General features: G+C 48.1%; 1 protein-coding gene and 1 long non-coding RNA gene across 6 annotated transcripts in view; one reads left to right on the top strand and one right to left on the bottom strand.

The window, feature by feature from the left end:
* BCO1 (beta-carotene oxygenase 1) overlaps nt 1–18,876 on the bottom strand; it is a 71,988-nt gene that overhangs the window by 7,355 nt on the left and 45,757 nt on the right. Inside the window, exons 13-17 of the mRNA XM_057314673.1 lie at nt 16,038–16,167; nt 14,054–14,201; nt 12,307–12,454; nt 9,399–9,619; nt 6,701–6,958 (exon numbers count right to left, since the gene is read on the bottom strand). Coding sequence (XP_057170656.1) covers nt 6,701–6,958; nt 9,399–9,619; nt 12,307–12,454; nt 14,054–14,201; nt 16,038–16,167 — 905 coding nt within the window. The remainder of the gene's footprint in view (nt 1–6,700; nt 6,959–9,398; nt 9,620–12,306; nt 12,455–14,053; nt 14,202–16,037; nt 16,168–18,876) is intronic.
* Nucleotides 1–18,876, top strand: part of LOC113252532 (uncharacterized) — a 55,307-nt gene that overhangs the window by 26,975 nt on the left and 9,456 nt on the right. The window contains exons 3-4 of one of the 5 annotated variants that reach the window (XR_008960204.1): nt 13,626–14,729; nt 14,910–14,974. The exons of 3 other annotated variants lie outside the window; for them this stretch is intronic. This is a non-coding gene — a long non-coding RNA (uncharacterized LOC113252532). The remainder of the gene's footprint in view (nt 1–13,625; nt 14,730–14,909; nt 14,975–18,876) is intronic. One more of the 5 variants, XR_007191059.2, reaches the window with a different exon arrangement.

Genomic DNA, 18,876 nt, shown 5'->3' with positions numbered 1-18,876 from the left:
ATGGTTTACAAGAGGGTCTGGTTAACAGTCAGTGCCAAATAAATGTTAGCTGCAGTTGATAACGTTGTTGTTTTAAAGATTATTTATTTATTTGAGAGAGAGCGAGCTCAAGCAGGGAGAACAGCAGAGGGAGAGGGAGAAGCAGGCTCCCCGCTGAGCAGGGAGCCTGATGTGGGGCTCCATCTCAGGACCCTGGGATCATGACCTGAGCTGAAGGCAGACGTTTAACCAACTGAGCCACCCAGGCACCCTGATTTGTTTGTTCGTTTGTTTAAGATTTCTTTATTTTAGGGAGAGAGAGAGAGCATGCACATGCAAGTGGGGGGGGGCAGAGGGAGATGGAGAAAGAATCTGAAGCAGACTTGACGCTGAACACCCAATGAAGGGCCAGTCTTACAACCCAGAGATCAGGACCTGAGCCGAAACCAAGAGTCAGATGCTTAACCGAATGAGCCACCCAGGCTCCCCTACATAGTTGTTTTTATTATTATTATTATTATTATTATTATTAATACTGGTGGTGAGTACAGGTTAGGCAATGAAGGAGAAAAAATAAGACCGAGTCTCTGCCTTCATGGAGTTTAGGCCGAGAATTATTGTTATGGCTGACTTCTTCTCATTTAAACTTTTCTCTACTTTCCAAATTTTCCAAAATGGGATTTTATAATCAAAAGAATATTTGAATGATAGCAGCTTTTTGCTGGGAAGAGGGGCAAATTTGCTACATCCTAGCAGCTGAACTGCAGGGGCCTTTGAGATTTGTTAAGTTCAATCCCTCAATTGACAGAAGAGGAAGCGAGGCCCAGAGAAGGAAAGTGACTTGCCCAAGGCCACACAGAGGAAAGGAGAGTCTGGGCCCGTTGCAATACAATTCTTCTGCTCAGAAGCAAGAGCACTGTAGGCAGAGGGCAAAGCAGGTGCAAAGGCCCTGAGGCTGGCCCATTCCCATCCTGTAGGTCTCTGCTCAAATATCCCCTTCCTTAACACTTCCATCTGCAATGTCACCAAGGCATTTATCCTGAGCTGTAATTATCTCCTGTATGGAGCTGCTTCCTTCTTTTATGTTGTCTTCCCCTTGAAGACGGGACCAGATTTTGTTCAGTGCATGGCACATAGCTCCCAGGAAGTAACTGCTGAATGAATGAATGAATGCATGACTCAATAAGCTTTCCTTCCACTGTCAAGGTGCAAAACATGTGCTGTACAGGGTGGCTGTAGGAATTAAATGAGATGAAATGCATGGAAAAAGTCGCCCGGCACCCAGCACATCGCTGGCGTCTTATAAACAGAAGCTCTGAATGCCTCCACCTCCACAGCACGACAAACCAGCGGAGGCTTTTCCTGGTGTCTTGCTAAGTCACCTGACAGCAACAGGCCTGTTGTGCATGCCCGGGGCTTGCGTCGCAGGGAGTCCATCTGCAGAGACGTCTTCTAATTCCAGCCTGAAACTGGTCAGACTGGTTGAGGGATAAACTGACTTTTTCCATGCAACAGTAATGAACATGACTCAGCTGCTTTTGGTGGCCAGTGTGCTCAGCTTTGAGGAGAAAGGGCTTTCCAGCTCAATGTCAACAAAATCCTGCAGGTTTGCTTTGAAATCCCTCAACTCAAGGGAACTTTCGGGAGAAGCAGCCATCTTGGTAATTCCCCAAAACACTGACTTTGGGTTCAGAAACCCTGTGTGTGAAATTGGACTCTATGGGCTTCTATGTGAGCTGAGCAGCCTCTCCCCACCCTCAGCCCCCATGCCTCCCTGAGCCTGTTTCCTGGTTTGTAAAATATGGGGGCAATTCATAACTTTTTGACAGGTGGTGACCGTAAGTGGGGTTGCTTTGAATGGTGTCTAAAGACTATGGTTACAATTAAATAATGGTTATAAAAACACCTGGTCCAGGGCCAGGCACATCAGTTAGTAACTCGGAGCCAGACAGATATGCATTCATATCCCAACACAAACCCCACAGATGTTCCTACAATGTTGGGCAAGTTACTTTCTCATCTGTAGTCATGGGAACAATAAGCAACACAGAGGGGTGTCCTACTGATTAGGTGAGAAGCATGCAAAGCATTTAAGAGTTCCTAAAATTTGCAGGACCCAGGACAAGAGTGGAGATCCACCAACCCTATGTCTAAATACACTGAGCAAATTGTTAAGTGAGATTCCATTCTCTCCCCCTACCTTGATACAGAGACCTTCATAATGTGGAACTGCACTGTCCGATATGGTAACCACTGACCACATGTGGTTATTTACATTCAACTTAAAATTAAGTACAATTAAACATCCAGTTCCTCAGCTGCACTGGCCACGGTTCAGTGGCCCACGTGGCTAGTGGCTACTGCATTAGACAGACAATGTTTCATCATTGCAGTGGATTCATTTGCACAGTGCTGGTCTGGAAGGATGTGTGAATTTGGAATTCTAGGACTCCTTGAAGTTCTGAGCCAGAATAGGGAGGCAGAATGAGGGCCAGCCCCTGGACCCAGGTTCTTTGTTTCCTGCCCCCTTTTCTTCCCACTGCACAGATCCCCCAGCCAGCACGACCAAGCCAACAGACAACACCGGCCACCTTGTGGGTCTGAGGCCAGTACACCAGTGGCGCAGCCTGCTTTTAGAAGAGAGAGGCAGGTGCTAGAAGCAGTCTTGGGGCTCCTTGGTCAGAGAATTCAGGGATCCCAGGTAGCTGGTTCATGGTTGCGGCAGGGGAGGGCACCTCTCTGGGTGGGCACAGCCCTTTGGCCCTATGAACTCCTCACTCTGGGAGGAAGGGACACTACCAGAGAAAGGCTGGATCAGCAACCCCCCCCCCCATATGCCGAGGCCAGAGCAGGGGCCCTTTCTGCTGGGGTCTAAGAGGAAAAAAGGCATCTAACACAGGGCCTGGCACATAATGAGCTCTTGGTAAATGGCAGTTTCTTTTATTATTGGATCTTTGTTTTTGCACTTGGGGCCAAGACAAAAACCAGATCTACTGAGCCAGGAGTTGAAACCACCCATTGTAAGTCCACAATGCTTTCTCCCATGATGGCCCCTTACGCATGGATAGCTGTTGGAAGGGAAGGCAAGTACTTATGAACCCACCTGGAGGCAGCGCACTGAGCCCTGCAGGACGAGGGCAGGGCGGCTGCCCAAACTGTCTGTACACGTCCACATCCCTCCCAGCCCAGCCCCGCCTTAGACAAATCTGTGCCACCCTACATAAACAGGCCAAGGGTGCCAAGGGGCCCCACCTTCCTTTGACCCCAGCTGGCCCAAACACAAGAGAATCTGGGGCAGCTGGGAGGTCCCATACTTCACTATTGACCATTCTATACAGAAAGCACTTTCCACTTGGGAAATGTTCCAAATGCTAAAGAGAGACTCTGTCCCTTTGGAGACTCCCTCTTCACATTTCTCACCCATTTGTCTTTCATTCATTGATTTAGAGTAGTCAGGAGCTTAATGAGAACCCTCTTGAGTGCCAGGCCCTGTGATGGATGCAGGGGATAAACAGCTGACAAGACCAAGGGCTCTGGCCCTCTCAAAGCTTTCCCAGGGCAGGTGACTGGACAAGCTCATTTACCTGAGACAAATGTTCAGCAAGGAGCTGCAGGGGCCATCAGAGCATACAAACTCCTCTAAAGGGAGTGATGATCCTGACACCTGAAGGCCGAGCTGGAATTTGTTAGACTGGCTGCAAATTAGAAGCCCCTGCAGCCTGAGACCATGCTCTGCCCTTCTCCACCCCCAGGCCCCAGCCCAGGTGTGGTCTCAAAGCCCCCAGTCCAACCTGCAGCCAAGACTGGAGCAGACGCCTGATGGGAAGAGGACAGGGTTGCAAACAGAGGACAGTGACATGCAAAGGCCCCAGATGGATGGGTGCCAGAGAAAAGGTGGTGTCTCCCATGGTCTGTCCTTTTAGCCTTTGGATAGGACGGAATTAGAGCTGCCAGATCTGGACATGTCCGCATGTCCATCTGCTCAACTTTTTGATTTCAATATGCAAGCAGGGCAACTTGAAAGTGAAGCAAGAAGATGTTTTAAGGGACAATAAATAGCAATTAAAAAGCATGGCCAGAGCTACACTTCCCAGGGCTCACACTTGTTAGTTTCAAAGCAGTAGTTGGCTCACATGGCAGCTTTTCAAAATATACATGCTGAACTTCTTAGCCTGGTTCCAAGGAAGCAAATCATTTTTCAAGCATGATAAAAGGTTATAAAATCCCTCGGTGTGTGGGCAGTGGGAGGGAGCCTTTCCTTTCTCTGTTCCATCCCGGTGCCGAGGTCGGTGTGAGGCAGGGCCGGGCCTCAAGATTTGCCACCTGTGTGCTCTATGACACCCCCCACTGTTTCCTGGAACCAGGAGACCAAGCATGGCACTGCGGTATGGCCCACGTGATGATTTTGTGGAAGGCGGCTGTTCATTCAATAGCCCCGAACCACGTGGGGAGAAGGTTCATTCCTTTTTCTCTTCCTGTCTTTCTGACTGGGTCAGAGAGTCTCAGTGAGGTGCCACTATGTCTTTAACACCTCATGCTTTTAGAACTTTCTTTGTAACAAATAGATTAAGTCTTGGCAAGCAACAGTATCTGGCTAGAGCTTCAGATCTCTGCTTTTTTTTCCACTGCTTTGTGTTTATGCTTGTCTTCTACTTGCAGCAAGCAGTGCTAGCTTTCCTTTGGCCAGTGATAGGTTTCCTTGCAAGAGTGAGTTGATTAAACAAAACACAACTTTGTGAATATTAAATCAAGGTGATAGGAGATAATAGTGAAAATCGTGACAGAGATATACCAATGACTACAGATGGGGAAATGCAGGAAGGATGGGAAAGAACCCCAACTCTGGAGCCAGACAAACCTGGGTGCACAGGCAGGCCCCTGCTGACTGGGTGAGAGCACGCCTGTGCACTTGCATTGAGGAGCCCAGCAGGGAGGGCGTGAGAAGGCTCTCTGGGCCTTCTGTAGGAGTGTCCTCCATTTCTCAGGCCTGCAGAGCCCCGAGAGGGGCCAGGGTGACCTGTCTGGGCTCTTTCCAGGACTTAGGCCTGCTGGGGAGAGCTGTAGAGTTGTACCTTTACCAGCTACAAGTATGGATTGAGAGATAGACTGCTGCAGGTGCTAATCATGGCTCTGCCCCTGGGGACTGTGTGACCTTGGGCATATTCCTTAACTTCTCTGAGCCTCAGTTTCTTCATCCGTAAAATGAGGCTAATATGAGAACCTCTCCTATAGGTTGTTTTGATCACTGAGACAAGGAAAATAAAATGCTTAGCAAAGTACTTGGCACATAGAGTGCATTTAGTAAATAGGAGCCATCAAAATTGAATTGAATTGAATTTGCTTTCCTTTAAATTAATTAAGTCATGAAGTCAGTGAGTTCTGGAGCCAGGAATCTCTGTAGCCTCCAAAACCAAGCCCAGAGCCTTGGTAGCATCACCCTAATTGAGGATAATGTCTGGCCTAGTGGTCATTTTTAAAGCAAGAAGGGGACTAATCAACAGGAGGGTATTAAGTAAGTGAACAGTGATGAATCCCGGCCTGGAACTGTCACGCAAATATTTAAAATGATGTTGTCGAAGAATATTGAATGTCACAGAGAGATGTTTAGACGTACACATAAGTGGGAAAAAAGCAGTGCACAACACAGTATGTGCATATTCCACCATGAAAAGGAAGGAAGGGCTGGTGCGCGCTGTGCAGAGACGGATCTCAGAAACACAGTGGCGGGAGGGCAGCTGCCACGGGAGACCGCCTGGCGCATGTGTGATGTGTCTAGAACAGGCAGATCCTCAGAGACGGGAGGTGGATTAGTGCTCAACTGGAGCTGGGGATGGAGGCGTGGGGGGAGGTTGGTGGAAGGGCTCGAGGTTTCTTCCCAGGCTAATAAATCCAGCTGGCGGCACAACTCTGTGAAGTTACTAAAAGCAGCTGAATGGTACACTTTAAATGTATGGTATGTGAAATGATCTCTCAATAAAGCTGTTAAAAATTCTCCATGATTTCCTTCTCTAAAATTAAGCAATGCATAAAATATATACAAAATATACATATATATATGTATATAAGTTTTAGAGAAGTTCTACTACACAGAATTTTTAACAGCTTTATTGAGATATGTATCAATGGGCATGTGTATTATATATACATACACACGGATACATCAACATGTGTACCAATATGTCTGTTTGTCTGTCTACTGAGAGGGACAGAGAGAGATGTGGGAGGCAATACAAATAAATCCATAATAGTGGCACCTGGGTGGCTCAGTCGGTTAAGCATCTGCTATGGGTTCAGGTCATGATCCCCGGTTCCTGGGATGGAGCCCCGCATGGGGCTCTCTGCTCAGTGGGAGAGTCTGCTTCTCCCCTTCCCTCTGCCCCAACCCCCGCTCTTGCTCTCTCTCTCTCTTGCTCACTCACTCTCTCTCAAATAAATAAGTAAAATCTTAAAAAAAAAAAAAAAGGAAAACAAATATATCCATAATAGGTTCATAGGTTCATGGGTTTTTCCGTTTTGTTTTGTTTTGTTTTTTACCTAATCTATATTTTCTTAGGTTTCTACAATGAATATGCACCACTTTTGGAAAAACAATGAAAAAATGTTTTGTCTTTAAGAACACCTCACTTTGGATTTCAATGTCAATCAAATGAGTGCCAAAGTCACTCCCCACTAGGACTCACCACTCCCCAGGAATGAAATGGGTCCCCTTCCAAGCCGTTACCTTGTCCACATTGAGGGGCACGGCAAACCTCCTGAGGGTGGGGATGGAGGTGAGCCTGGAGTTCTCCTCAAAGTCCTGGTTCAGGTTGGCCAAGTAGAAGAGCTGGTAAAGGCTGCTGTCCTCATAGGTGATGACGTCAAACAGAAGGCAGCCATCTTCCTCGTAGGCGTTGACGTGATGAAAGACCACCATGGCGTCTGTGTAAAACTTGGTGGGCAAAGGCTTCTTGGTCCTCTGATCGATGATGTGAATATAAGTCTGAAAGCAGAGGTGCAACCAGGGGTCAGCTTTCCCTCTGCCATCCCGGCATGATGACAGTGGGTGCAGGACAAGACCCAGCCCTGCCCTCCACTAGCTTATGACCCTGGAGCATCCCCTCCCCCAGAGCTCCTGGCTGTTGCCAGTCCCTGATCACCTCCTTCAGATGGAGCAGAGGGAGGCTTTGTTGCTGGGGCTTCTGCATCACCAGGAGGACAGAGTCTGGGGGAAGCCCCTGAGGGTATACCATCCCTCCCCACACTTCACTTGACTGTGACTCTAGGTGGGCCGTGATGAGCTAGCTCCCTGGCAATGGCCATGTTGGAGAGAACTGGCCAGTCCTCTGGCCCTCCTTGGGCTCTATCCATAGCCGGAGCCCCTAAGACCCTAAAATCACACCAGCCTTTCTGGGTCCCCTCTCCCGACCGTCCACCTGTTGCCTGGTTTGCCAGAATGCAGTTGTCACGGCAACCTCCCTTATCCTGGGGGCTGCAGTGTGGAGTGACCTGTTCTAGTTAAGGGGCCCACATGGGTATCTGCACACACCTCTGGGTGTCACAAGGCGGTATCACTCTGGGTGGTAATTAGCCATATCTGCAACCCCAGTTGCCTAATCCAAAGTATGTGTGGGGGTTCTTTCTTTTGGCAGCTCTGGCCTAACCACCCTCCCTCTGAAAGGCAGGGAGGGACTACTCCAGGCTGTTCTTTGGCCACCTCCTCCCAGCTCATGTGCCTCTTTTTCTCCTTCCCCAGAATCCAGCTTTGAACATTAAGTGGGAGTACAGAGGAGGAAGGCTTTGACAACGGGGGGGGGGGGGGGGGGCAGGTGAATATAGAATTATTTTAGCTCTTTTCTTCTCCATGACCCCAGTCCCTGGGTTGGGCACAGGAACTTTTCAGGAAGCTCTCTTCTAAAAGCATTCCAAAGCCCTTCCCAGGGCTTTCTGCCTGCTTGCTTAGTCTTCTCACTGGATTCTCTGAGGGCCAAGGGATGTCCAGGGGCTGAAGAGCAAACCCGACTACAGCTGGCTTCCCTGCTGGCCCTCTTGCCCCAGCACTCATTCCACAAATATATAGAGAGGGTCTAGGACACATCAGACACTTTTTCAGGAATACTTTTCCAGGAAAGACCGAATAAAACCAAGCCCCTGCTTTCATGGAGCTTATAGTCTCGTGGGGGAGAGGCCAGCAGTCAATGATCAAATAATGTGCCAAGGATAATGAGCACTACTGAGAAAAATGAAGCTGGTAGGGGATGAAGAAGCCTGGGGCGGGGTCTGTTACAGATTGGTTTATCACAAAAGGCCTCAGGGAGCTGAGATCTGGATTAACTGAGGGAGGAAGCCTTCTGGGAAAGAATATTCCAGGTGGAAGGGACAGAAAACGCAAAGGCCCTGAGGCAGAAACATGTTAGGCTGGTTTGAGATACAGGAGGACCAAAAGGAGACTGAGTGAGCAAGGACCCAGTGGTTGGGATGTGGGTCTGTGAGGATTTGCAGACTGGTCAGTGAAGCCTTTGGATCTCATTCTGAGGAAGATGAGAAATCACTAGAATGTTCTGAGCAGAGGAGGGACCTCACTGTCCTCCCTGAGAAAAAAAGGCAGGTCTTAAAGCCACATAGTGGTGGTTTCCTCTGGAGAGGTGGCGGGTGGCGGCCAAGGGGAAGGACAAGGGACTTGACACGTTACTTTCTCTCCTTGTACATTGTTTGAATAAAGAACACTAAGAATTACTTGATATTTATCACAAGTAAAAATTTACTCATTTCAATAGGAAGTAATACATACACACATATCCATGCACATACATATGTGCGCACACACACACACACACACACACACACACACACACACCCGTATACACAGGCATGCACATACACAAGCAGGCACACACACGTATCTACACATCCACACTTGGAGCACTCAGGTGTGCCCGAAGATGTTTGGCTGTACCATCTATCTGGTAGAACGCTCTATCATTATGATATCTAAATCACCTACGGCACCCCTTCCTTGACATTACCCGGTGGCTGCCGGGATGCTGGAAGGGTCTTGTCCGTGGATGGTGGAAGCTGCAAGGAGCCCAGACATGGGTCAGGACTGAGGAGTAGCCCTTGGCTGCAGAGCTGGTGTGGACTGCCTGGCAGATGAGAGCCGGCTTGCCTGAGGTCACATGCTCCTCTGACAGGGACCATCTGCTCTACTGACTCATTGACTTGGGGCCCTAGCCCCCTTTGCTCCCACCTGAGACCACTCTGCAGGACCATTCAGCTTCAGAACTCTCTGGAAGCTTGGCTGATGCTTCCAGGGAGACTGCACGGTAGCTCACACCCTCCCTCCCTAGGAAACCTCCTGCATGCCAACTTCCACCTCAGTCTACTTCCCAGGATACCTCACATGGGCCAGCCCAGCGGGGCTGGGGGTCCCAGCCAGGCCTTACCTTGTCCTCCTTGTGGAAAGCCAGGCAGGAGGCCCAGTTCACTCCCCGGATGTACGCGGTTGACATTTTGAGGATATCCAGCTTGAAAGGCTGCTCGAGGAAAACGATGTAGTTCTCGGTGACTCCGAAACTGTGGTAATAGCTCGGGGAGAGGAGGGAGCGGGAGGTGATGGAGCAGAACACCTCCGTGTGCTTCAAGGGGTTCTTCCCCTTCTTGTCCTCTAGAGAAAGGCAAGCCTCAGGAGCAGCACAGAACCTGGCCGCCCCCAGACAACACCACCACCACCTGCAGCTGAGCCTTTCAAGCTGACCTGCTTGCTGAGAAGAACCTTTGAATGAGAGCTGACGAGTGAACCAATGAAGGAACTGCTGCCCGGCTGACGCAGGGGCTCTGGGTATTCCCACTTAGTGCCCCCTGCCCTGCGACCCCTGGGCTACAATCTGAAAACACGGAGCCCCGGAGCCAGGCCTCTGGGCCAGGGGTCTGCACGACAGCCTGGGGGCTCGACCCAGCCTCCACCTGCTTTTGCATCAAGGTTTCTTTGGAACACAGCCACGCTCCCTCCTTCATGTGGGGTCCGTGGCTGCTCCTGCTCTCAAGCTGCAACGGCTTTGCTAAGGACTTGCAGCAGAGACCACAGGTCTGCAAAGCCTCATCTGTTTATTCTTGGGCCCTTTCCAGAAAAAGCTTGTCAGCCCCTGCTCTGGAACAACACCTCTTCACACACACGGATCACTGGGGATCATAACCAAAGTGTGGAGTCTGACTCAGTATGTGGGGCTGGGGCCTGAGATTCTGCATTTCTGTCAAGCACCCAGGGGATGGGCTGGGTTCCCAGGCTTCAACTTTGATATTTTGCTGAGGACCATCATTTGAGATGTATCTCCCAGGGTTTCCATGAATTTCTCTTCGTGCTGACCATTCTAACGCACCTGGGGGTGAGACTAAGCACCCACTGTGTTAAGGGGCTATTATACATCTTGTGAGAATGGAAGTAGACTGTATGATCCCCATTTTACAGATGGAAAACTGAGGCGTGATGGAATATGGTCTATCATTATGGCCAAAGGCACAAGGTTAAGCCAAGAAGACACAGCCCTCTCAGCCTGGCCACCGCCTCTGTTATTAGGGATAATAACACTCACAGAGTGGAGAGAGAGAACAGAATGAAATCATGAAGTAGTCCAAGTAGCTCGCCCTGCGTCCAGACAGCAAAGGTGCGCAGTACATGTTCGTGCTCTTATTCCTCTGTCAGGATGAGTCACCACTGGCCAAAAGGCCTCCCCACCCAGGCCTGGGGCTGGTTTATAATGAGTTATCTGCAAGCGTCCCCACCTTTCTTGTGGCCACCTGTGCACACCATAAACAGCTGGGTGGTGGGAGGGATGCTGTGGGGTTGTGGGGTGGTTCTTTTCTTCACAAAACAAATGGAGCACAAAGCAAACTGAAATGGAAAGCACCCTGGCCTAGGAGGCAGGACACAGGCGTGAATCCCAGGGAAGCCACCAGCATGCAGCAGGGGCTCAGTGGGGAGCTGCTGACATGATGTTGGAGGCTCCTGTGAGCTCTGTGACCATGGGCCTGTCACCTGATCCCCCTGGGCCTCATCCTCCTCCTTGTACTGTGAGGTGGCAAATTCAAATGCCTAGACCATCCCCAGGTCTAACATTCTAGGAGTATGGCTGGACCCTTTATTCCTTTATTGGCTTAATTCATGGGAGTGTCATTTAACAAGAATACTCATTGTGCCTTCTTTTTTTTTTTTTTAAAGGTTTCTTACCATAATTCTTTTTTTTTTTTTTTTTAAAGATTTTATTTATTTATTTGACAGAGATAGAGACAGCCAGCGAGAGAGGGAACACAAGCAGGGGGAGTGGGAGAGGAAGAAGCAGGTTCATAGCAGAGGAGCCTGATGTGGGGCTCGATCCCGTAACGCTGGGATCACGCCCTGAGCCGAAGGCAGACGCTTAACCGCTGTGCCACCCAGGCACCCCTCTCATTGTGCCTTCTGACCTTAGGGGCTCACATATGCCAGTAGAGCCTAGTAATAAGCTCAGGAGACTCTACGGACTATGAGGGAGAGGACCAGCAGGGATCACAGAGGGAAGCCAGTTTTCCTAAACTGGCAGGTCAAGCCAAGCACCCTCTTGGTTCTGCCCTGTCTCCTGAGCCCTGTGCAACCAGCGTCAGAGGCCTGGTCTCCTGGATGTGGTTCCCAGGAGGGTCCTGGAAAAACAAGGGTCAGGAGCCTCCTCCCCTCAGGAACATAAAATCACAATTGGCCCAGGCTTTGCTCCAGGTTCTTGGCCTTAAATGGAGAAGGTTCAGAAGGCCCAGAGAAATGAGTGGGGGGTCTGAACGGCTGAAGATCTGAAGCAGGGCTGAGCTCCCATAACAACACTAGGAATCTGGCTTCAGGGGATGGGATGAAAGTGGGCAGTACAGCTTTGGCATGCAAAGTTATGTTCGAAAACTAAAAAAAGAAAATGGAAGGATGGATGGAAGGAACGATGTTTGATGGGCAAGTGGATGGACAGACGGATGGTTGGACGGATGATGGATGGACAGGTGGATGGATGGATGATGGATAGTTGGATGGGTGATGAATGGACAGACAGATGGATGGATAGGTAGATGGTGGATGAATAATGGATAAATTAATGAATCAATGAATTGGAGCCTAAAGAAAAGCAGGTTAGAATAGTAAAGTAATAGGAATTCATTCTTTCAAAATGAAGCCCACTAACATCTCTTTTCCCCTGAAGGAGAAAAGTGTGTTCATGGTCATCTGAATCACCCATGAGGGAAAGTGTCAGATTGAGTCTTGTGTCATCAATAAAAATCAGAACTCTTTGGAGGTAGCCACCCTTGGCATCTGTCCTTCGTTATATCCCCAAATTAACCTACCTGGTACAGTGGCAGGTATCTTAAAGATCACATATTTTGTCTTCCCCTTGTCCATGATGGATGTGCCCATATTAAGAACATTTCCAGCTGCATCATAATGAGGATGTGCTGTTGCCAGATTTACAGCCACATATTTGCGATAATCAACCTGCAAAATGACAGCCACCTGGTTTTAAAAATGGGGGAGGGTGAAACTTGGTGAAAAGCAGCTGCTTCTAAGTTCAGAGAGGTGATGGCTACTTTTGCATATTTCCTGATGTGAAAATAAGGCAGACTTCAGCTTTAAAGAGGATGTCTACCCGTGTGATCTGATATAACCGCATGGGCGGCCTCCTACAGCATAGAGGTCGCAGGGGAGTCAGTTGAGCTGCGTGTGTTTTCTGTGGTGGCTGTTGCAAGCCTGCCCCCTGGCCCTACTGGGTGTCCTCAGCATGGCAGCAGAATGCCTCGCCACAGAGCAATGACCTGCGCAGAGAGGCAGACTTAGCGCTCATCTAAACTGCTGCTTTGCGTCTTTCTGGTTACGTCATTTAAATTCTCCCCTTTTGCATGCCACAGAGGCATAAATCTCCAGGCCTCTCTCGTAGAATTATTCTGGGAACAAAGAGTTACAAAAACACTTGGTCAAAGCGAAACTTGACTAACAAGCTCAGTAATGACCCCCCACTCCTAACAGGGCACAGCCACAGAATAATGCATGGTTGGGGAACCAGCTGTCCTCCTCTCCTCCCCCAGAATAGCATGACCTCCAGCCAAAAGTCAGGCAAGGCTTCATTCTCTCCTAGTATTGCCTCTCTGAGGCTTTGTGGGAAGCATACATCAGTTGGACCTATGCCGCCCAGCTTAAAAGGTGCTGCACATAATTTTGCAACTAAGAAAAGCATTCCCTTTAACAGGTCGTTAACATGTATTGAGAAGAGGTTGAGGCTTTGAATAGTCAGCTGGAGAAAAAAATAAGTGGGTCTATTGATTTTCATGAAAATGTTGACTTGATTCTGCCCAGGAAAGGTACCTGCTTGGGCATTTATTTTTGTCCCCCTGTTCTCTGCCGAAGGCCTCCCTCTTCAGGGCAATACAACATAGGGCTGCTCCAGTCCAGGCAATCCAGTACAGTCATTCATTCAAATTGCCATTAAGCTCCCATTTGGTGCCAAGACAGTGGACACTGTTAGGGGTTGAATTGTGTCTTCCAAAAAGATATGTTGAAGTCCTAACCCTTGGTACGTATTTTTGGAAACAGGCCTTTGTAGATGTAATCAAGTTAAAATGAGGTCATTCTGGATGGAGGTGGGCCCTAATCCAATGATTTGTATCTCTAGAAGAGATTGGGGTGATGCATCTATAAGCCAAGGAACACCGAGGATTCCTGGCAGCCACCGGAGGCCGGAAGAGGCAAGCCAGCATCTTTCCCTGGAGCCTTCAGAGAGAGCATGGCTCTGAGGACACCCCGATTTCAGATTTCCAGCCTCCAGAAGTGTGAGAGAGTAAATCTCTGTTGTTCTAACCTGCCTACTTTTTGGTACTTTGTTTCGGTAGCCCTAAGAACAAACACAGACACAGAGATGAAATGACACAGTCTCCAGGGAAGCTTAGAATCTAGTGCTAAGTGCTGTGCTGGGGAAGCTCAGGATCCAATGGCATTAGAGGAGAGGCTGCCCCCATGAGTTCCTGCAGCCCAATGGCCCAACCCAGGGGGTCCCTCTCACGAGCCAGGAACTGATGCTGGTTGTAGTAGATTCACTGGTACCTTCTCCAGGGTTTCCAGAGTCTGTGGGTTGATTTTCCTCATGTAATTGGTCTCTGTGGTCGCATAGAAGTCTTCTCCACACTTCATGATGTTAATCAGGCAGTTGTCTGTGAAATCGGGGATGGTATGGGACAAGTAGGAGAAAGCTCTGTGGAGGAAAGCAGGTCAAGAGCTAATTAATGGTTGTGTCTACCCAGATGGAAAGTTCTGCTCAAGATGGCTTTAGTTTTCCTATTACTTAAAATGCTCTACTTCAATTAAGGGGAGAAAAAGTTCCAAGTCCCAAAGGATCATTTGAGGAATCTGGAGGACTTGGAGATCAAGTTGCCCAAAGATACCACCATGTTGAATTAGCTAAGAAGTGAGTCATCTGGGGGGCGCCTGGGTGGCACAGCGGTTAAGCGTCTGCCTTCAGCTCAGGGCGTGATCCCGGCGTTATGGGATCGAGCCCCACATCAGGCTCTTCCGCTATGAGCCTGCTTTTCCTCTCCCACTCCCCCTGCTTGTGTTCCCTCTCTCACTGGCTGTCTCTATCTCTGTCGAATAAATAAATAAAATCTTTAAAAAAAAAAAAAAAAAAAAGAAGTGAGTCATCTGGGACAAGACGGCCACCAACTGAACCCTCCTGGGCTCTCAAAAATCCAAAGGTCTTCCACACCAGAGACACCAAGAGCTGGTAGGTTGTTCTGAAGTATTTTAAGAAGTTCTACAGAAATCATATGTACCCAGCCATAATGGCCCCCTAAGGCTAGCAAAACAACTAATCCTTGCTTTTGGAAGGAATGAGAGTCCACAATGGACACTCTGAATTTGTCCGGGAAATTAGTTTAGTTTTTTTTTTTCTTTTTCTTTAAAGGAAAGCAAACAAATGAGAGAAAACTCATCGTTAGTTTGATCAGAAGATCCTGGATCCATGTATTGGTTAGTGCTCCCCCTGCTGGCGAATGGAGAAGCAGCGAAGCCACCCTACCGGTGGAGCGTTTGTGTTCCTTACCTCCCCCTCCCTTCCTCTCCCGCCTTCCTGCCTGGCTCCTCCCCTGCCTGCAAATGCGAGTTCAGGGCTTGCTGTGTGCCAGCCCCAGCATGGGATCCTGGAACGGGAAAGATGACGTCAGTTCCAGAAAAGCAGGAGCAATCTTCCATCTCTGGGCCAGTCTACTGCTAGCACATTTCCTAATTCATCTATATCTCGAGAATATCAGGAAGGAGTTACTGATAGTGGATCTGATTCTCCAGCCAACCGTTTAATCGTCAAGCGTGTAATACATTCATAGCCATCATAGCCCAGATGATTTGAAACGTATTCAGCTGAAAACCTTTCCCTATGTCTTTCTCTCATTTGCCAGTTTCCCACCTCACAGATCCTCCCACTTTCTCTATGCACATACAAGCAAAAATAAATCCAGATTTCTTCCTGCTTTTTTACACAAAACATAGCATAACATATGCTCTTTCTACACCTTAGTCCACCCTGTGCCCACCACTCAACAAGGTATCTGGGAAAACTTTCCATTCAGCACATATAGAGCATTCTTATCACCCCCCCCCCCTTTTTGCTCCTGCCTGGTATTTTCTTGTACAGTTTCACTCTTATTTATTTAACTGCCCTTCTGTTGATGAACATTTGGGTTATTTTCAGTTCCTCATTATAACAAATGATGCAGCCATAGATAACATTGTACGTTTGCCATTCCAGACACAAGCAAGCCTATCTCTAGACTGAAGAGAATGTGCGTTTGTCATTTTGAGAGATGATTCCAAATTGCTCTCCTACCAGCCATATGGAAAAATACCTAATAACCTGTCAGATGCCTTTTTCCTCTCTTGCTATCAGTGATCAAGAACTGCATGCCATAGATGGGCAAAGCCTGGCCAGGAGAAGGTTTTCATGTACCCTACAGAGGATTGTCAGGGGAGCAGACACTGGTTGTTTTGACCACCGAGGATATCAAAAAGCAAGACCAGATTCAAAACGGACAGTTACTTGGAAAATATGTTTTTGCAGGGGTCCGGATAGGCCATTGTTCCAAACTCTGACACCACAATCCTGTTGGCCTCGATGTTGGCATTGTAGGTATCACTTCTCAGGTATTTGCTCCTGTAATAGACTTCACCTAAAAGAAAAGATGCAGAATCATCCCAGGCTGACAACTTTATAGAGCTTTAAGGTCAATTTCAGCCATGTAAAGGTATTAGGGAAGGAAAGGTAAGTTCACTAGGATGGTCCCCTTTAGTGTGTGCTGGATACAAGAGCTCTCACACACATTTCCTCACTTGAGACAACAATAGGGCAAGGTGAGTATCCCTATGAGCTCCATTTTACATAGCAGGGGACTGAGGCTCAGACATGTTCAGTCGACTTGCCAAGAGGTGCTGACCTGGCCCACTGACTATCTCTTCTACCATGCTAGTATCCCTCCAGCGAAGGTCTGGATTTGGAGGACTGGTCCAGAAGGCCTCATACTTGGGCTGTGTTTCCCCAGGACCTGGTTCAGCCCTGGAAACCTTCCACTGGCCATTTCAGCCCCTGGAGTAACATTTGATACCTACTACAATCAGAGGGTGACCTAGTACCCGATTCCACGTATGGTAAAGGATCAGTACCTGTGTGGATGTCTCATTCACATAGACACTGGAGAAAATCAAACTCACTGCATAAAAGCAGGGTCTCTTGACCAGTTCCTCAAGACCACCCTGAAAATGTATGTATAGCTCTAGACTTGTATTAGGTTCCTATGGCTGTTGAAACAAATTACCACAAACTTAGTGGCTTAAAATGACACAAATTTTTTATCTTACCATTTTGGAAGATATAACCTGAATGGGTCTTACAGGGCTAAAAAGCAAGATGTCAGCAGGGAATCCATTTCTGGTTTTTCTAATTTCTAGAAGTTGCCTGCATTGCTTGGCTTGTGGTCACATCACTCTGCCCTCTGATTCTGTTGTCACATCTTTTCTGACTCTGACCCCCCTCTTTTCCTTGTGATGACCCTTGTGATTACACTGAACCCACCTGGATAATCTCCCCACCTCAATGTCCTTAACTTAATCACATCTGCAAAGACCCTTTTACTTTGCAGAGTAACGTAATATATTCACAGGTTCCTTCTCAAAAAGAAAGGGGAGCAGAGGTGGGGGAGAAGAGAGGAGAGAGCTGAGGAGGCCCAGCTGGGGAATGGATGGATCAGGAAAGGCTTCCTGGAGGAGGTGGCACTTGAAATAGTCCTTGGGAGATGAGTAAAAGTATTTGCCCACCATAGATTGGTGGGGAGGGGGGGTGGCAAGTAAGAGAGAGAGAGTAATGTGTTTCCATTCACTCTTCCTAGAAAATCTGAAAGCAAAGTCCTGGAGGTGGGAAAGGCAGCCCACCTCCTGCAGGAGCTGAGTAAGATGGCCTTCAGCATGCGTCAGGGGCTTGGGAGCAGCAGGAATGGGATGAGGTTAAGGGGCGGGGGCCCTCCTGACATATATGAGGCCTTCAAACCATTTGGCGGACAATTTGAAACCTCTAGGTTTTAAAAATTTTATGTAATTTTTCTGTTAATTAGCAAGTGACATGTTGATTTTTCCCTGCTATAGAATACATTCCTTGCTATAGTATAATATATGCTTCCAATGCTGGTACAACTATAATATGCAAAAAAGTAGCACCCAGGTCATACTGACATTTCATTCCCATAAAACAAATTGATCAGAGAAATATCCATCACATATCCACTGCCATGATGATGGGCTTAGGAGAGAACACCTTCCCAAGAAATTCTTGTCTGGTGACTTTTTATACCTAAGAAAGGAAACAGTGCTAAGAGGAAACATTTATTGAGCATGTGTGTGCTAAGTACTGTGTGGACACTTTATGTGTATTTTTCTCTGGTTTAAAGCATTGGAAGTATGTAGAATACACCAACCAGAAATGTATTCTTAAGGGGGAAAAAAATCAACCTAATGTCATTTGCTAATCAACAACAAAATAAGACAAAATTTAAACAACACTTGAAGGTTTCAAATTTCTTACCAAATGAAGTACAAGGGGCTTAGGCCCTCATGGCCCTGCAGGCCCATTTCCAGTGAGTAAAATAGAGGCACAGAGAGGTTAAGTACCTTGCTTTAAGCCACACAGCCAGGGAGGGGTAAGCTGGATCCAAAGCTGACACAGCCACCACTGTCAGTTTGACCGTTCCATCTGACCCTTGTTATTAAAAACGCACCTATGGAAATGTGCTCCCATAACTGCATGGCTTGCTGAAGCTTCACAAACTGAACCGACCCATATGAACTACATCCTAATTAACAGACCGAACATGAGAACCCCCTGGAGGCCCCTCATAGCTTGTCCAGTCACCAGTCCCCCTGCCCCTCCCTGCCCCAAGAGCCACTATCTTGACCTCTAATCGCCTCGATTAGTTTTGCCCTCAGGACTGTGTTTATGATCATGTCCATCTCCAAAGGACGTATCTGTCTCAGTGGTAAGGACTCCAGCTTGCGCACCTAGATGGAAATAATAGCAGTAACGGTGATGCTAGTCTTCATAAAATTGGAAGAGACCATGAAAGACCTTCTAGTTCTTTCTCCAGCCTTTGGGAGGTAAACTGTCTAGCCCCGGGGCAGACAACCATCTATCCTCTTCACAAACATCTTTTCACAGGTGACTGCTGTGAAAGTAAGTATCACTGAGATATTTCAGGAGCGGGGGCTCTGTTCTGGGGCTGCAGGAAGAAATAGGGAGGAATGGCTTTGGGTTAACCCAGCCCTGGGTTCGTGTGTTCAACCAGTATCTATTAATCATCTTGGTGGGCCAGGAAGTGGGGGTGAGCAGGGCAGGC

Source organism: Ursus arctos, unplaced genomic scaffold (assembly GCF_023065955.2).
Source record: "Ursus arctos isolate Adak ecotype North America unplaced genomic scaffold, UrsArc2.0 scaffold_19, whole genome shotgun sequence".
In the NCBI taxonomy this organism is placed as follows: domain Eukaryota; kingdom Metazoa; phylum Chordata; class Mammalia; order Carnivora; family Ursidae; genus Ursus; species Ursus arctos.
The sequence above is the reverse complement of the archived record's forward strand: the minus strand, read 5'-3'. Positions and strand labels throughout refer to the sequence as shown.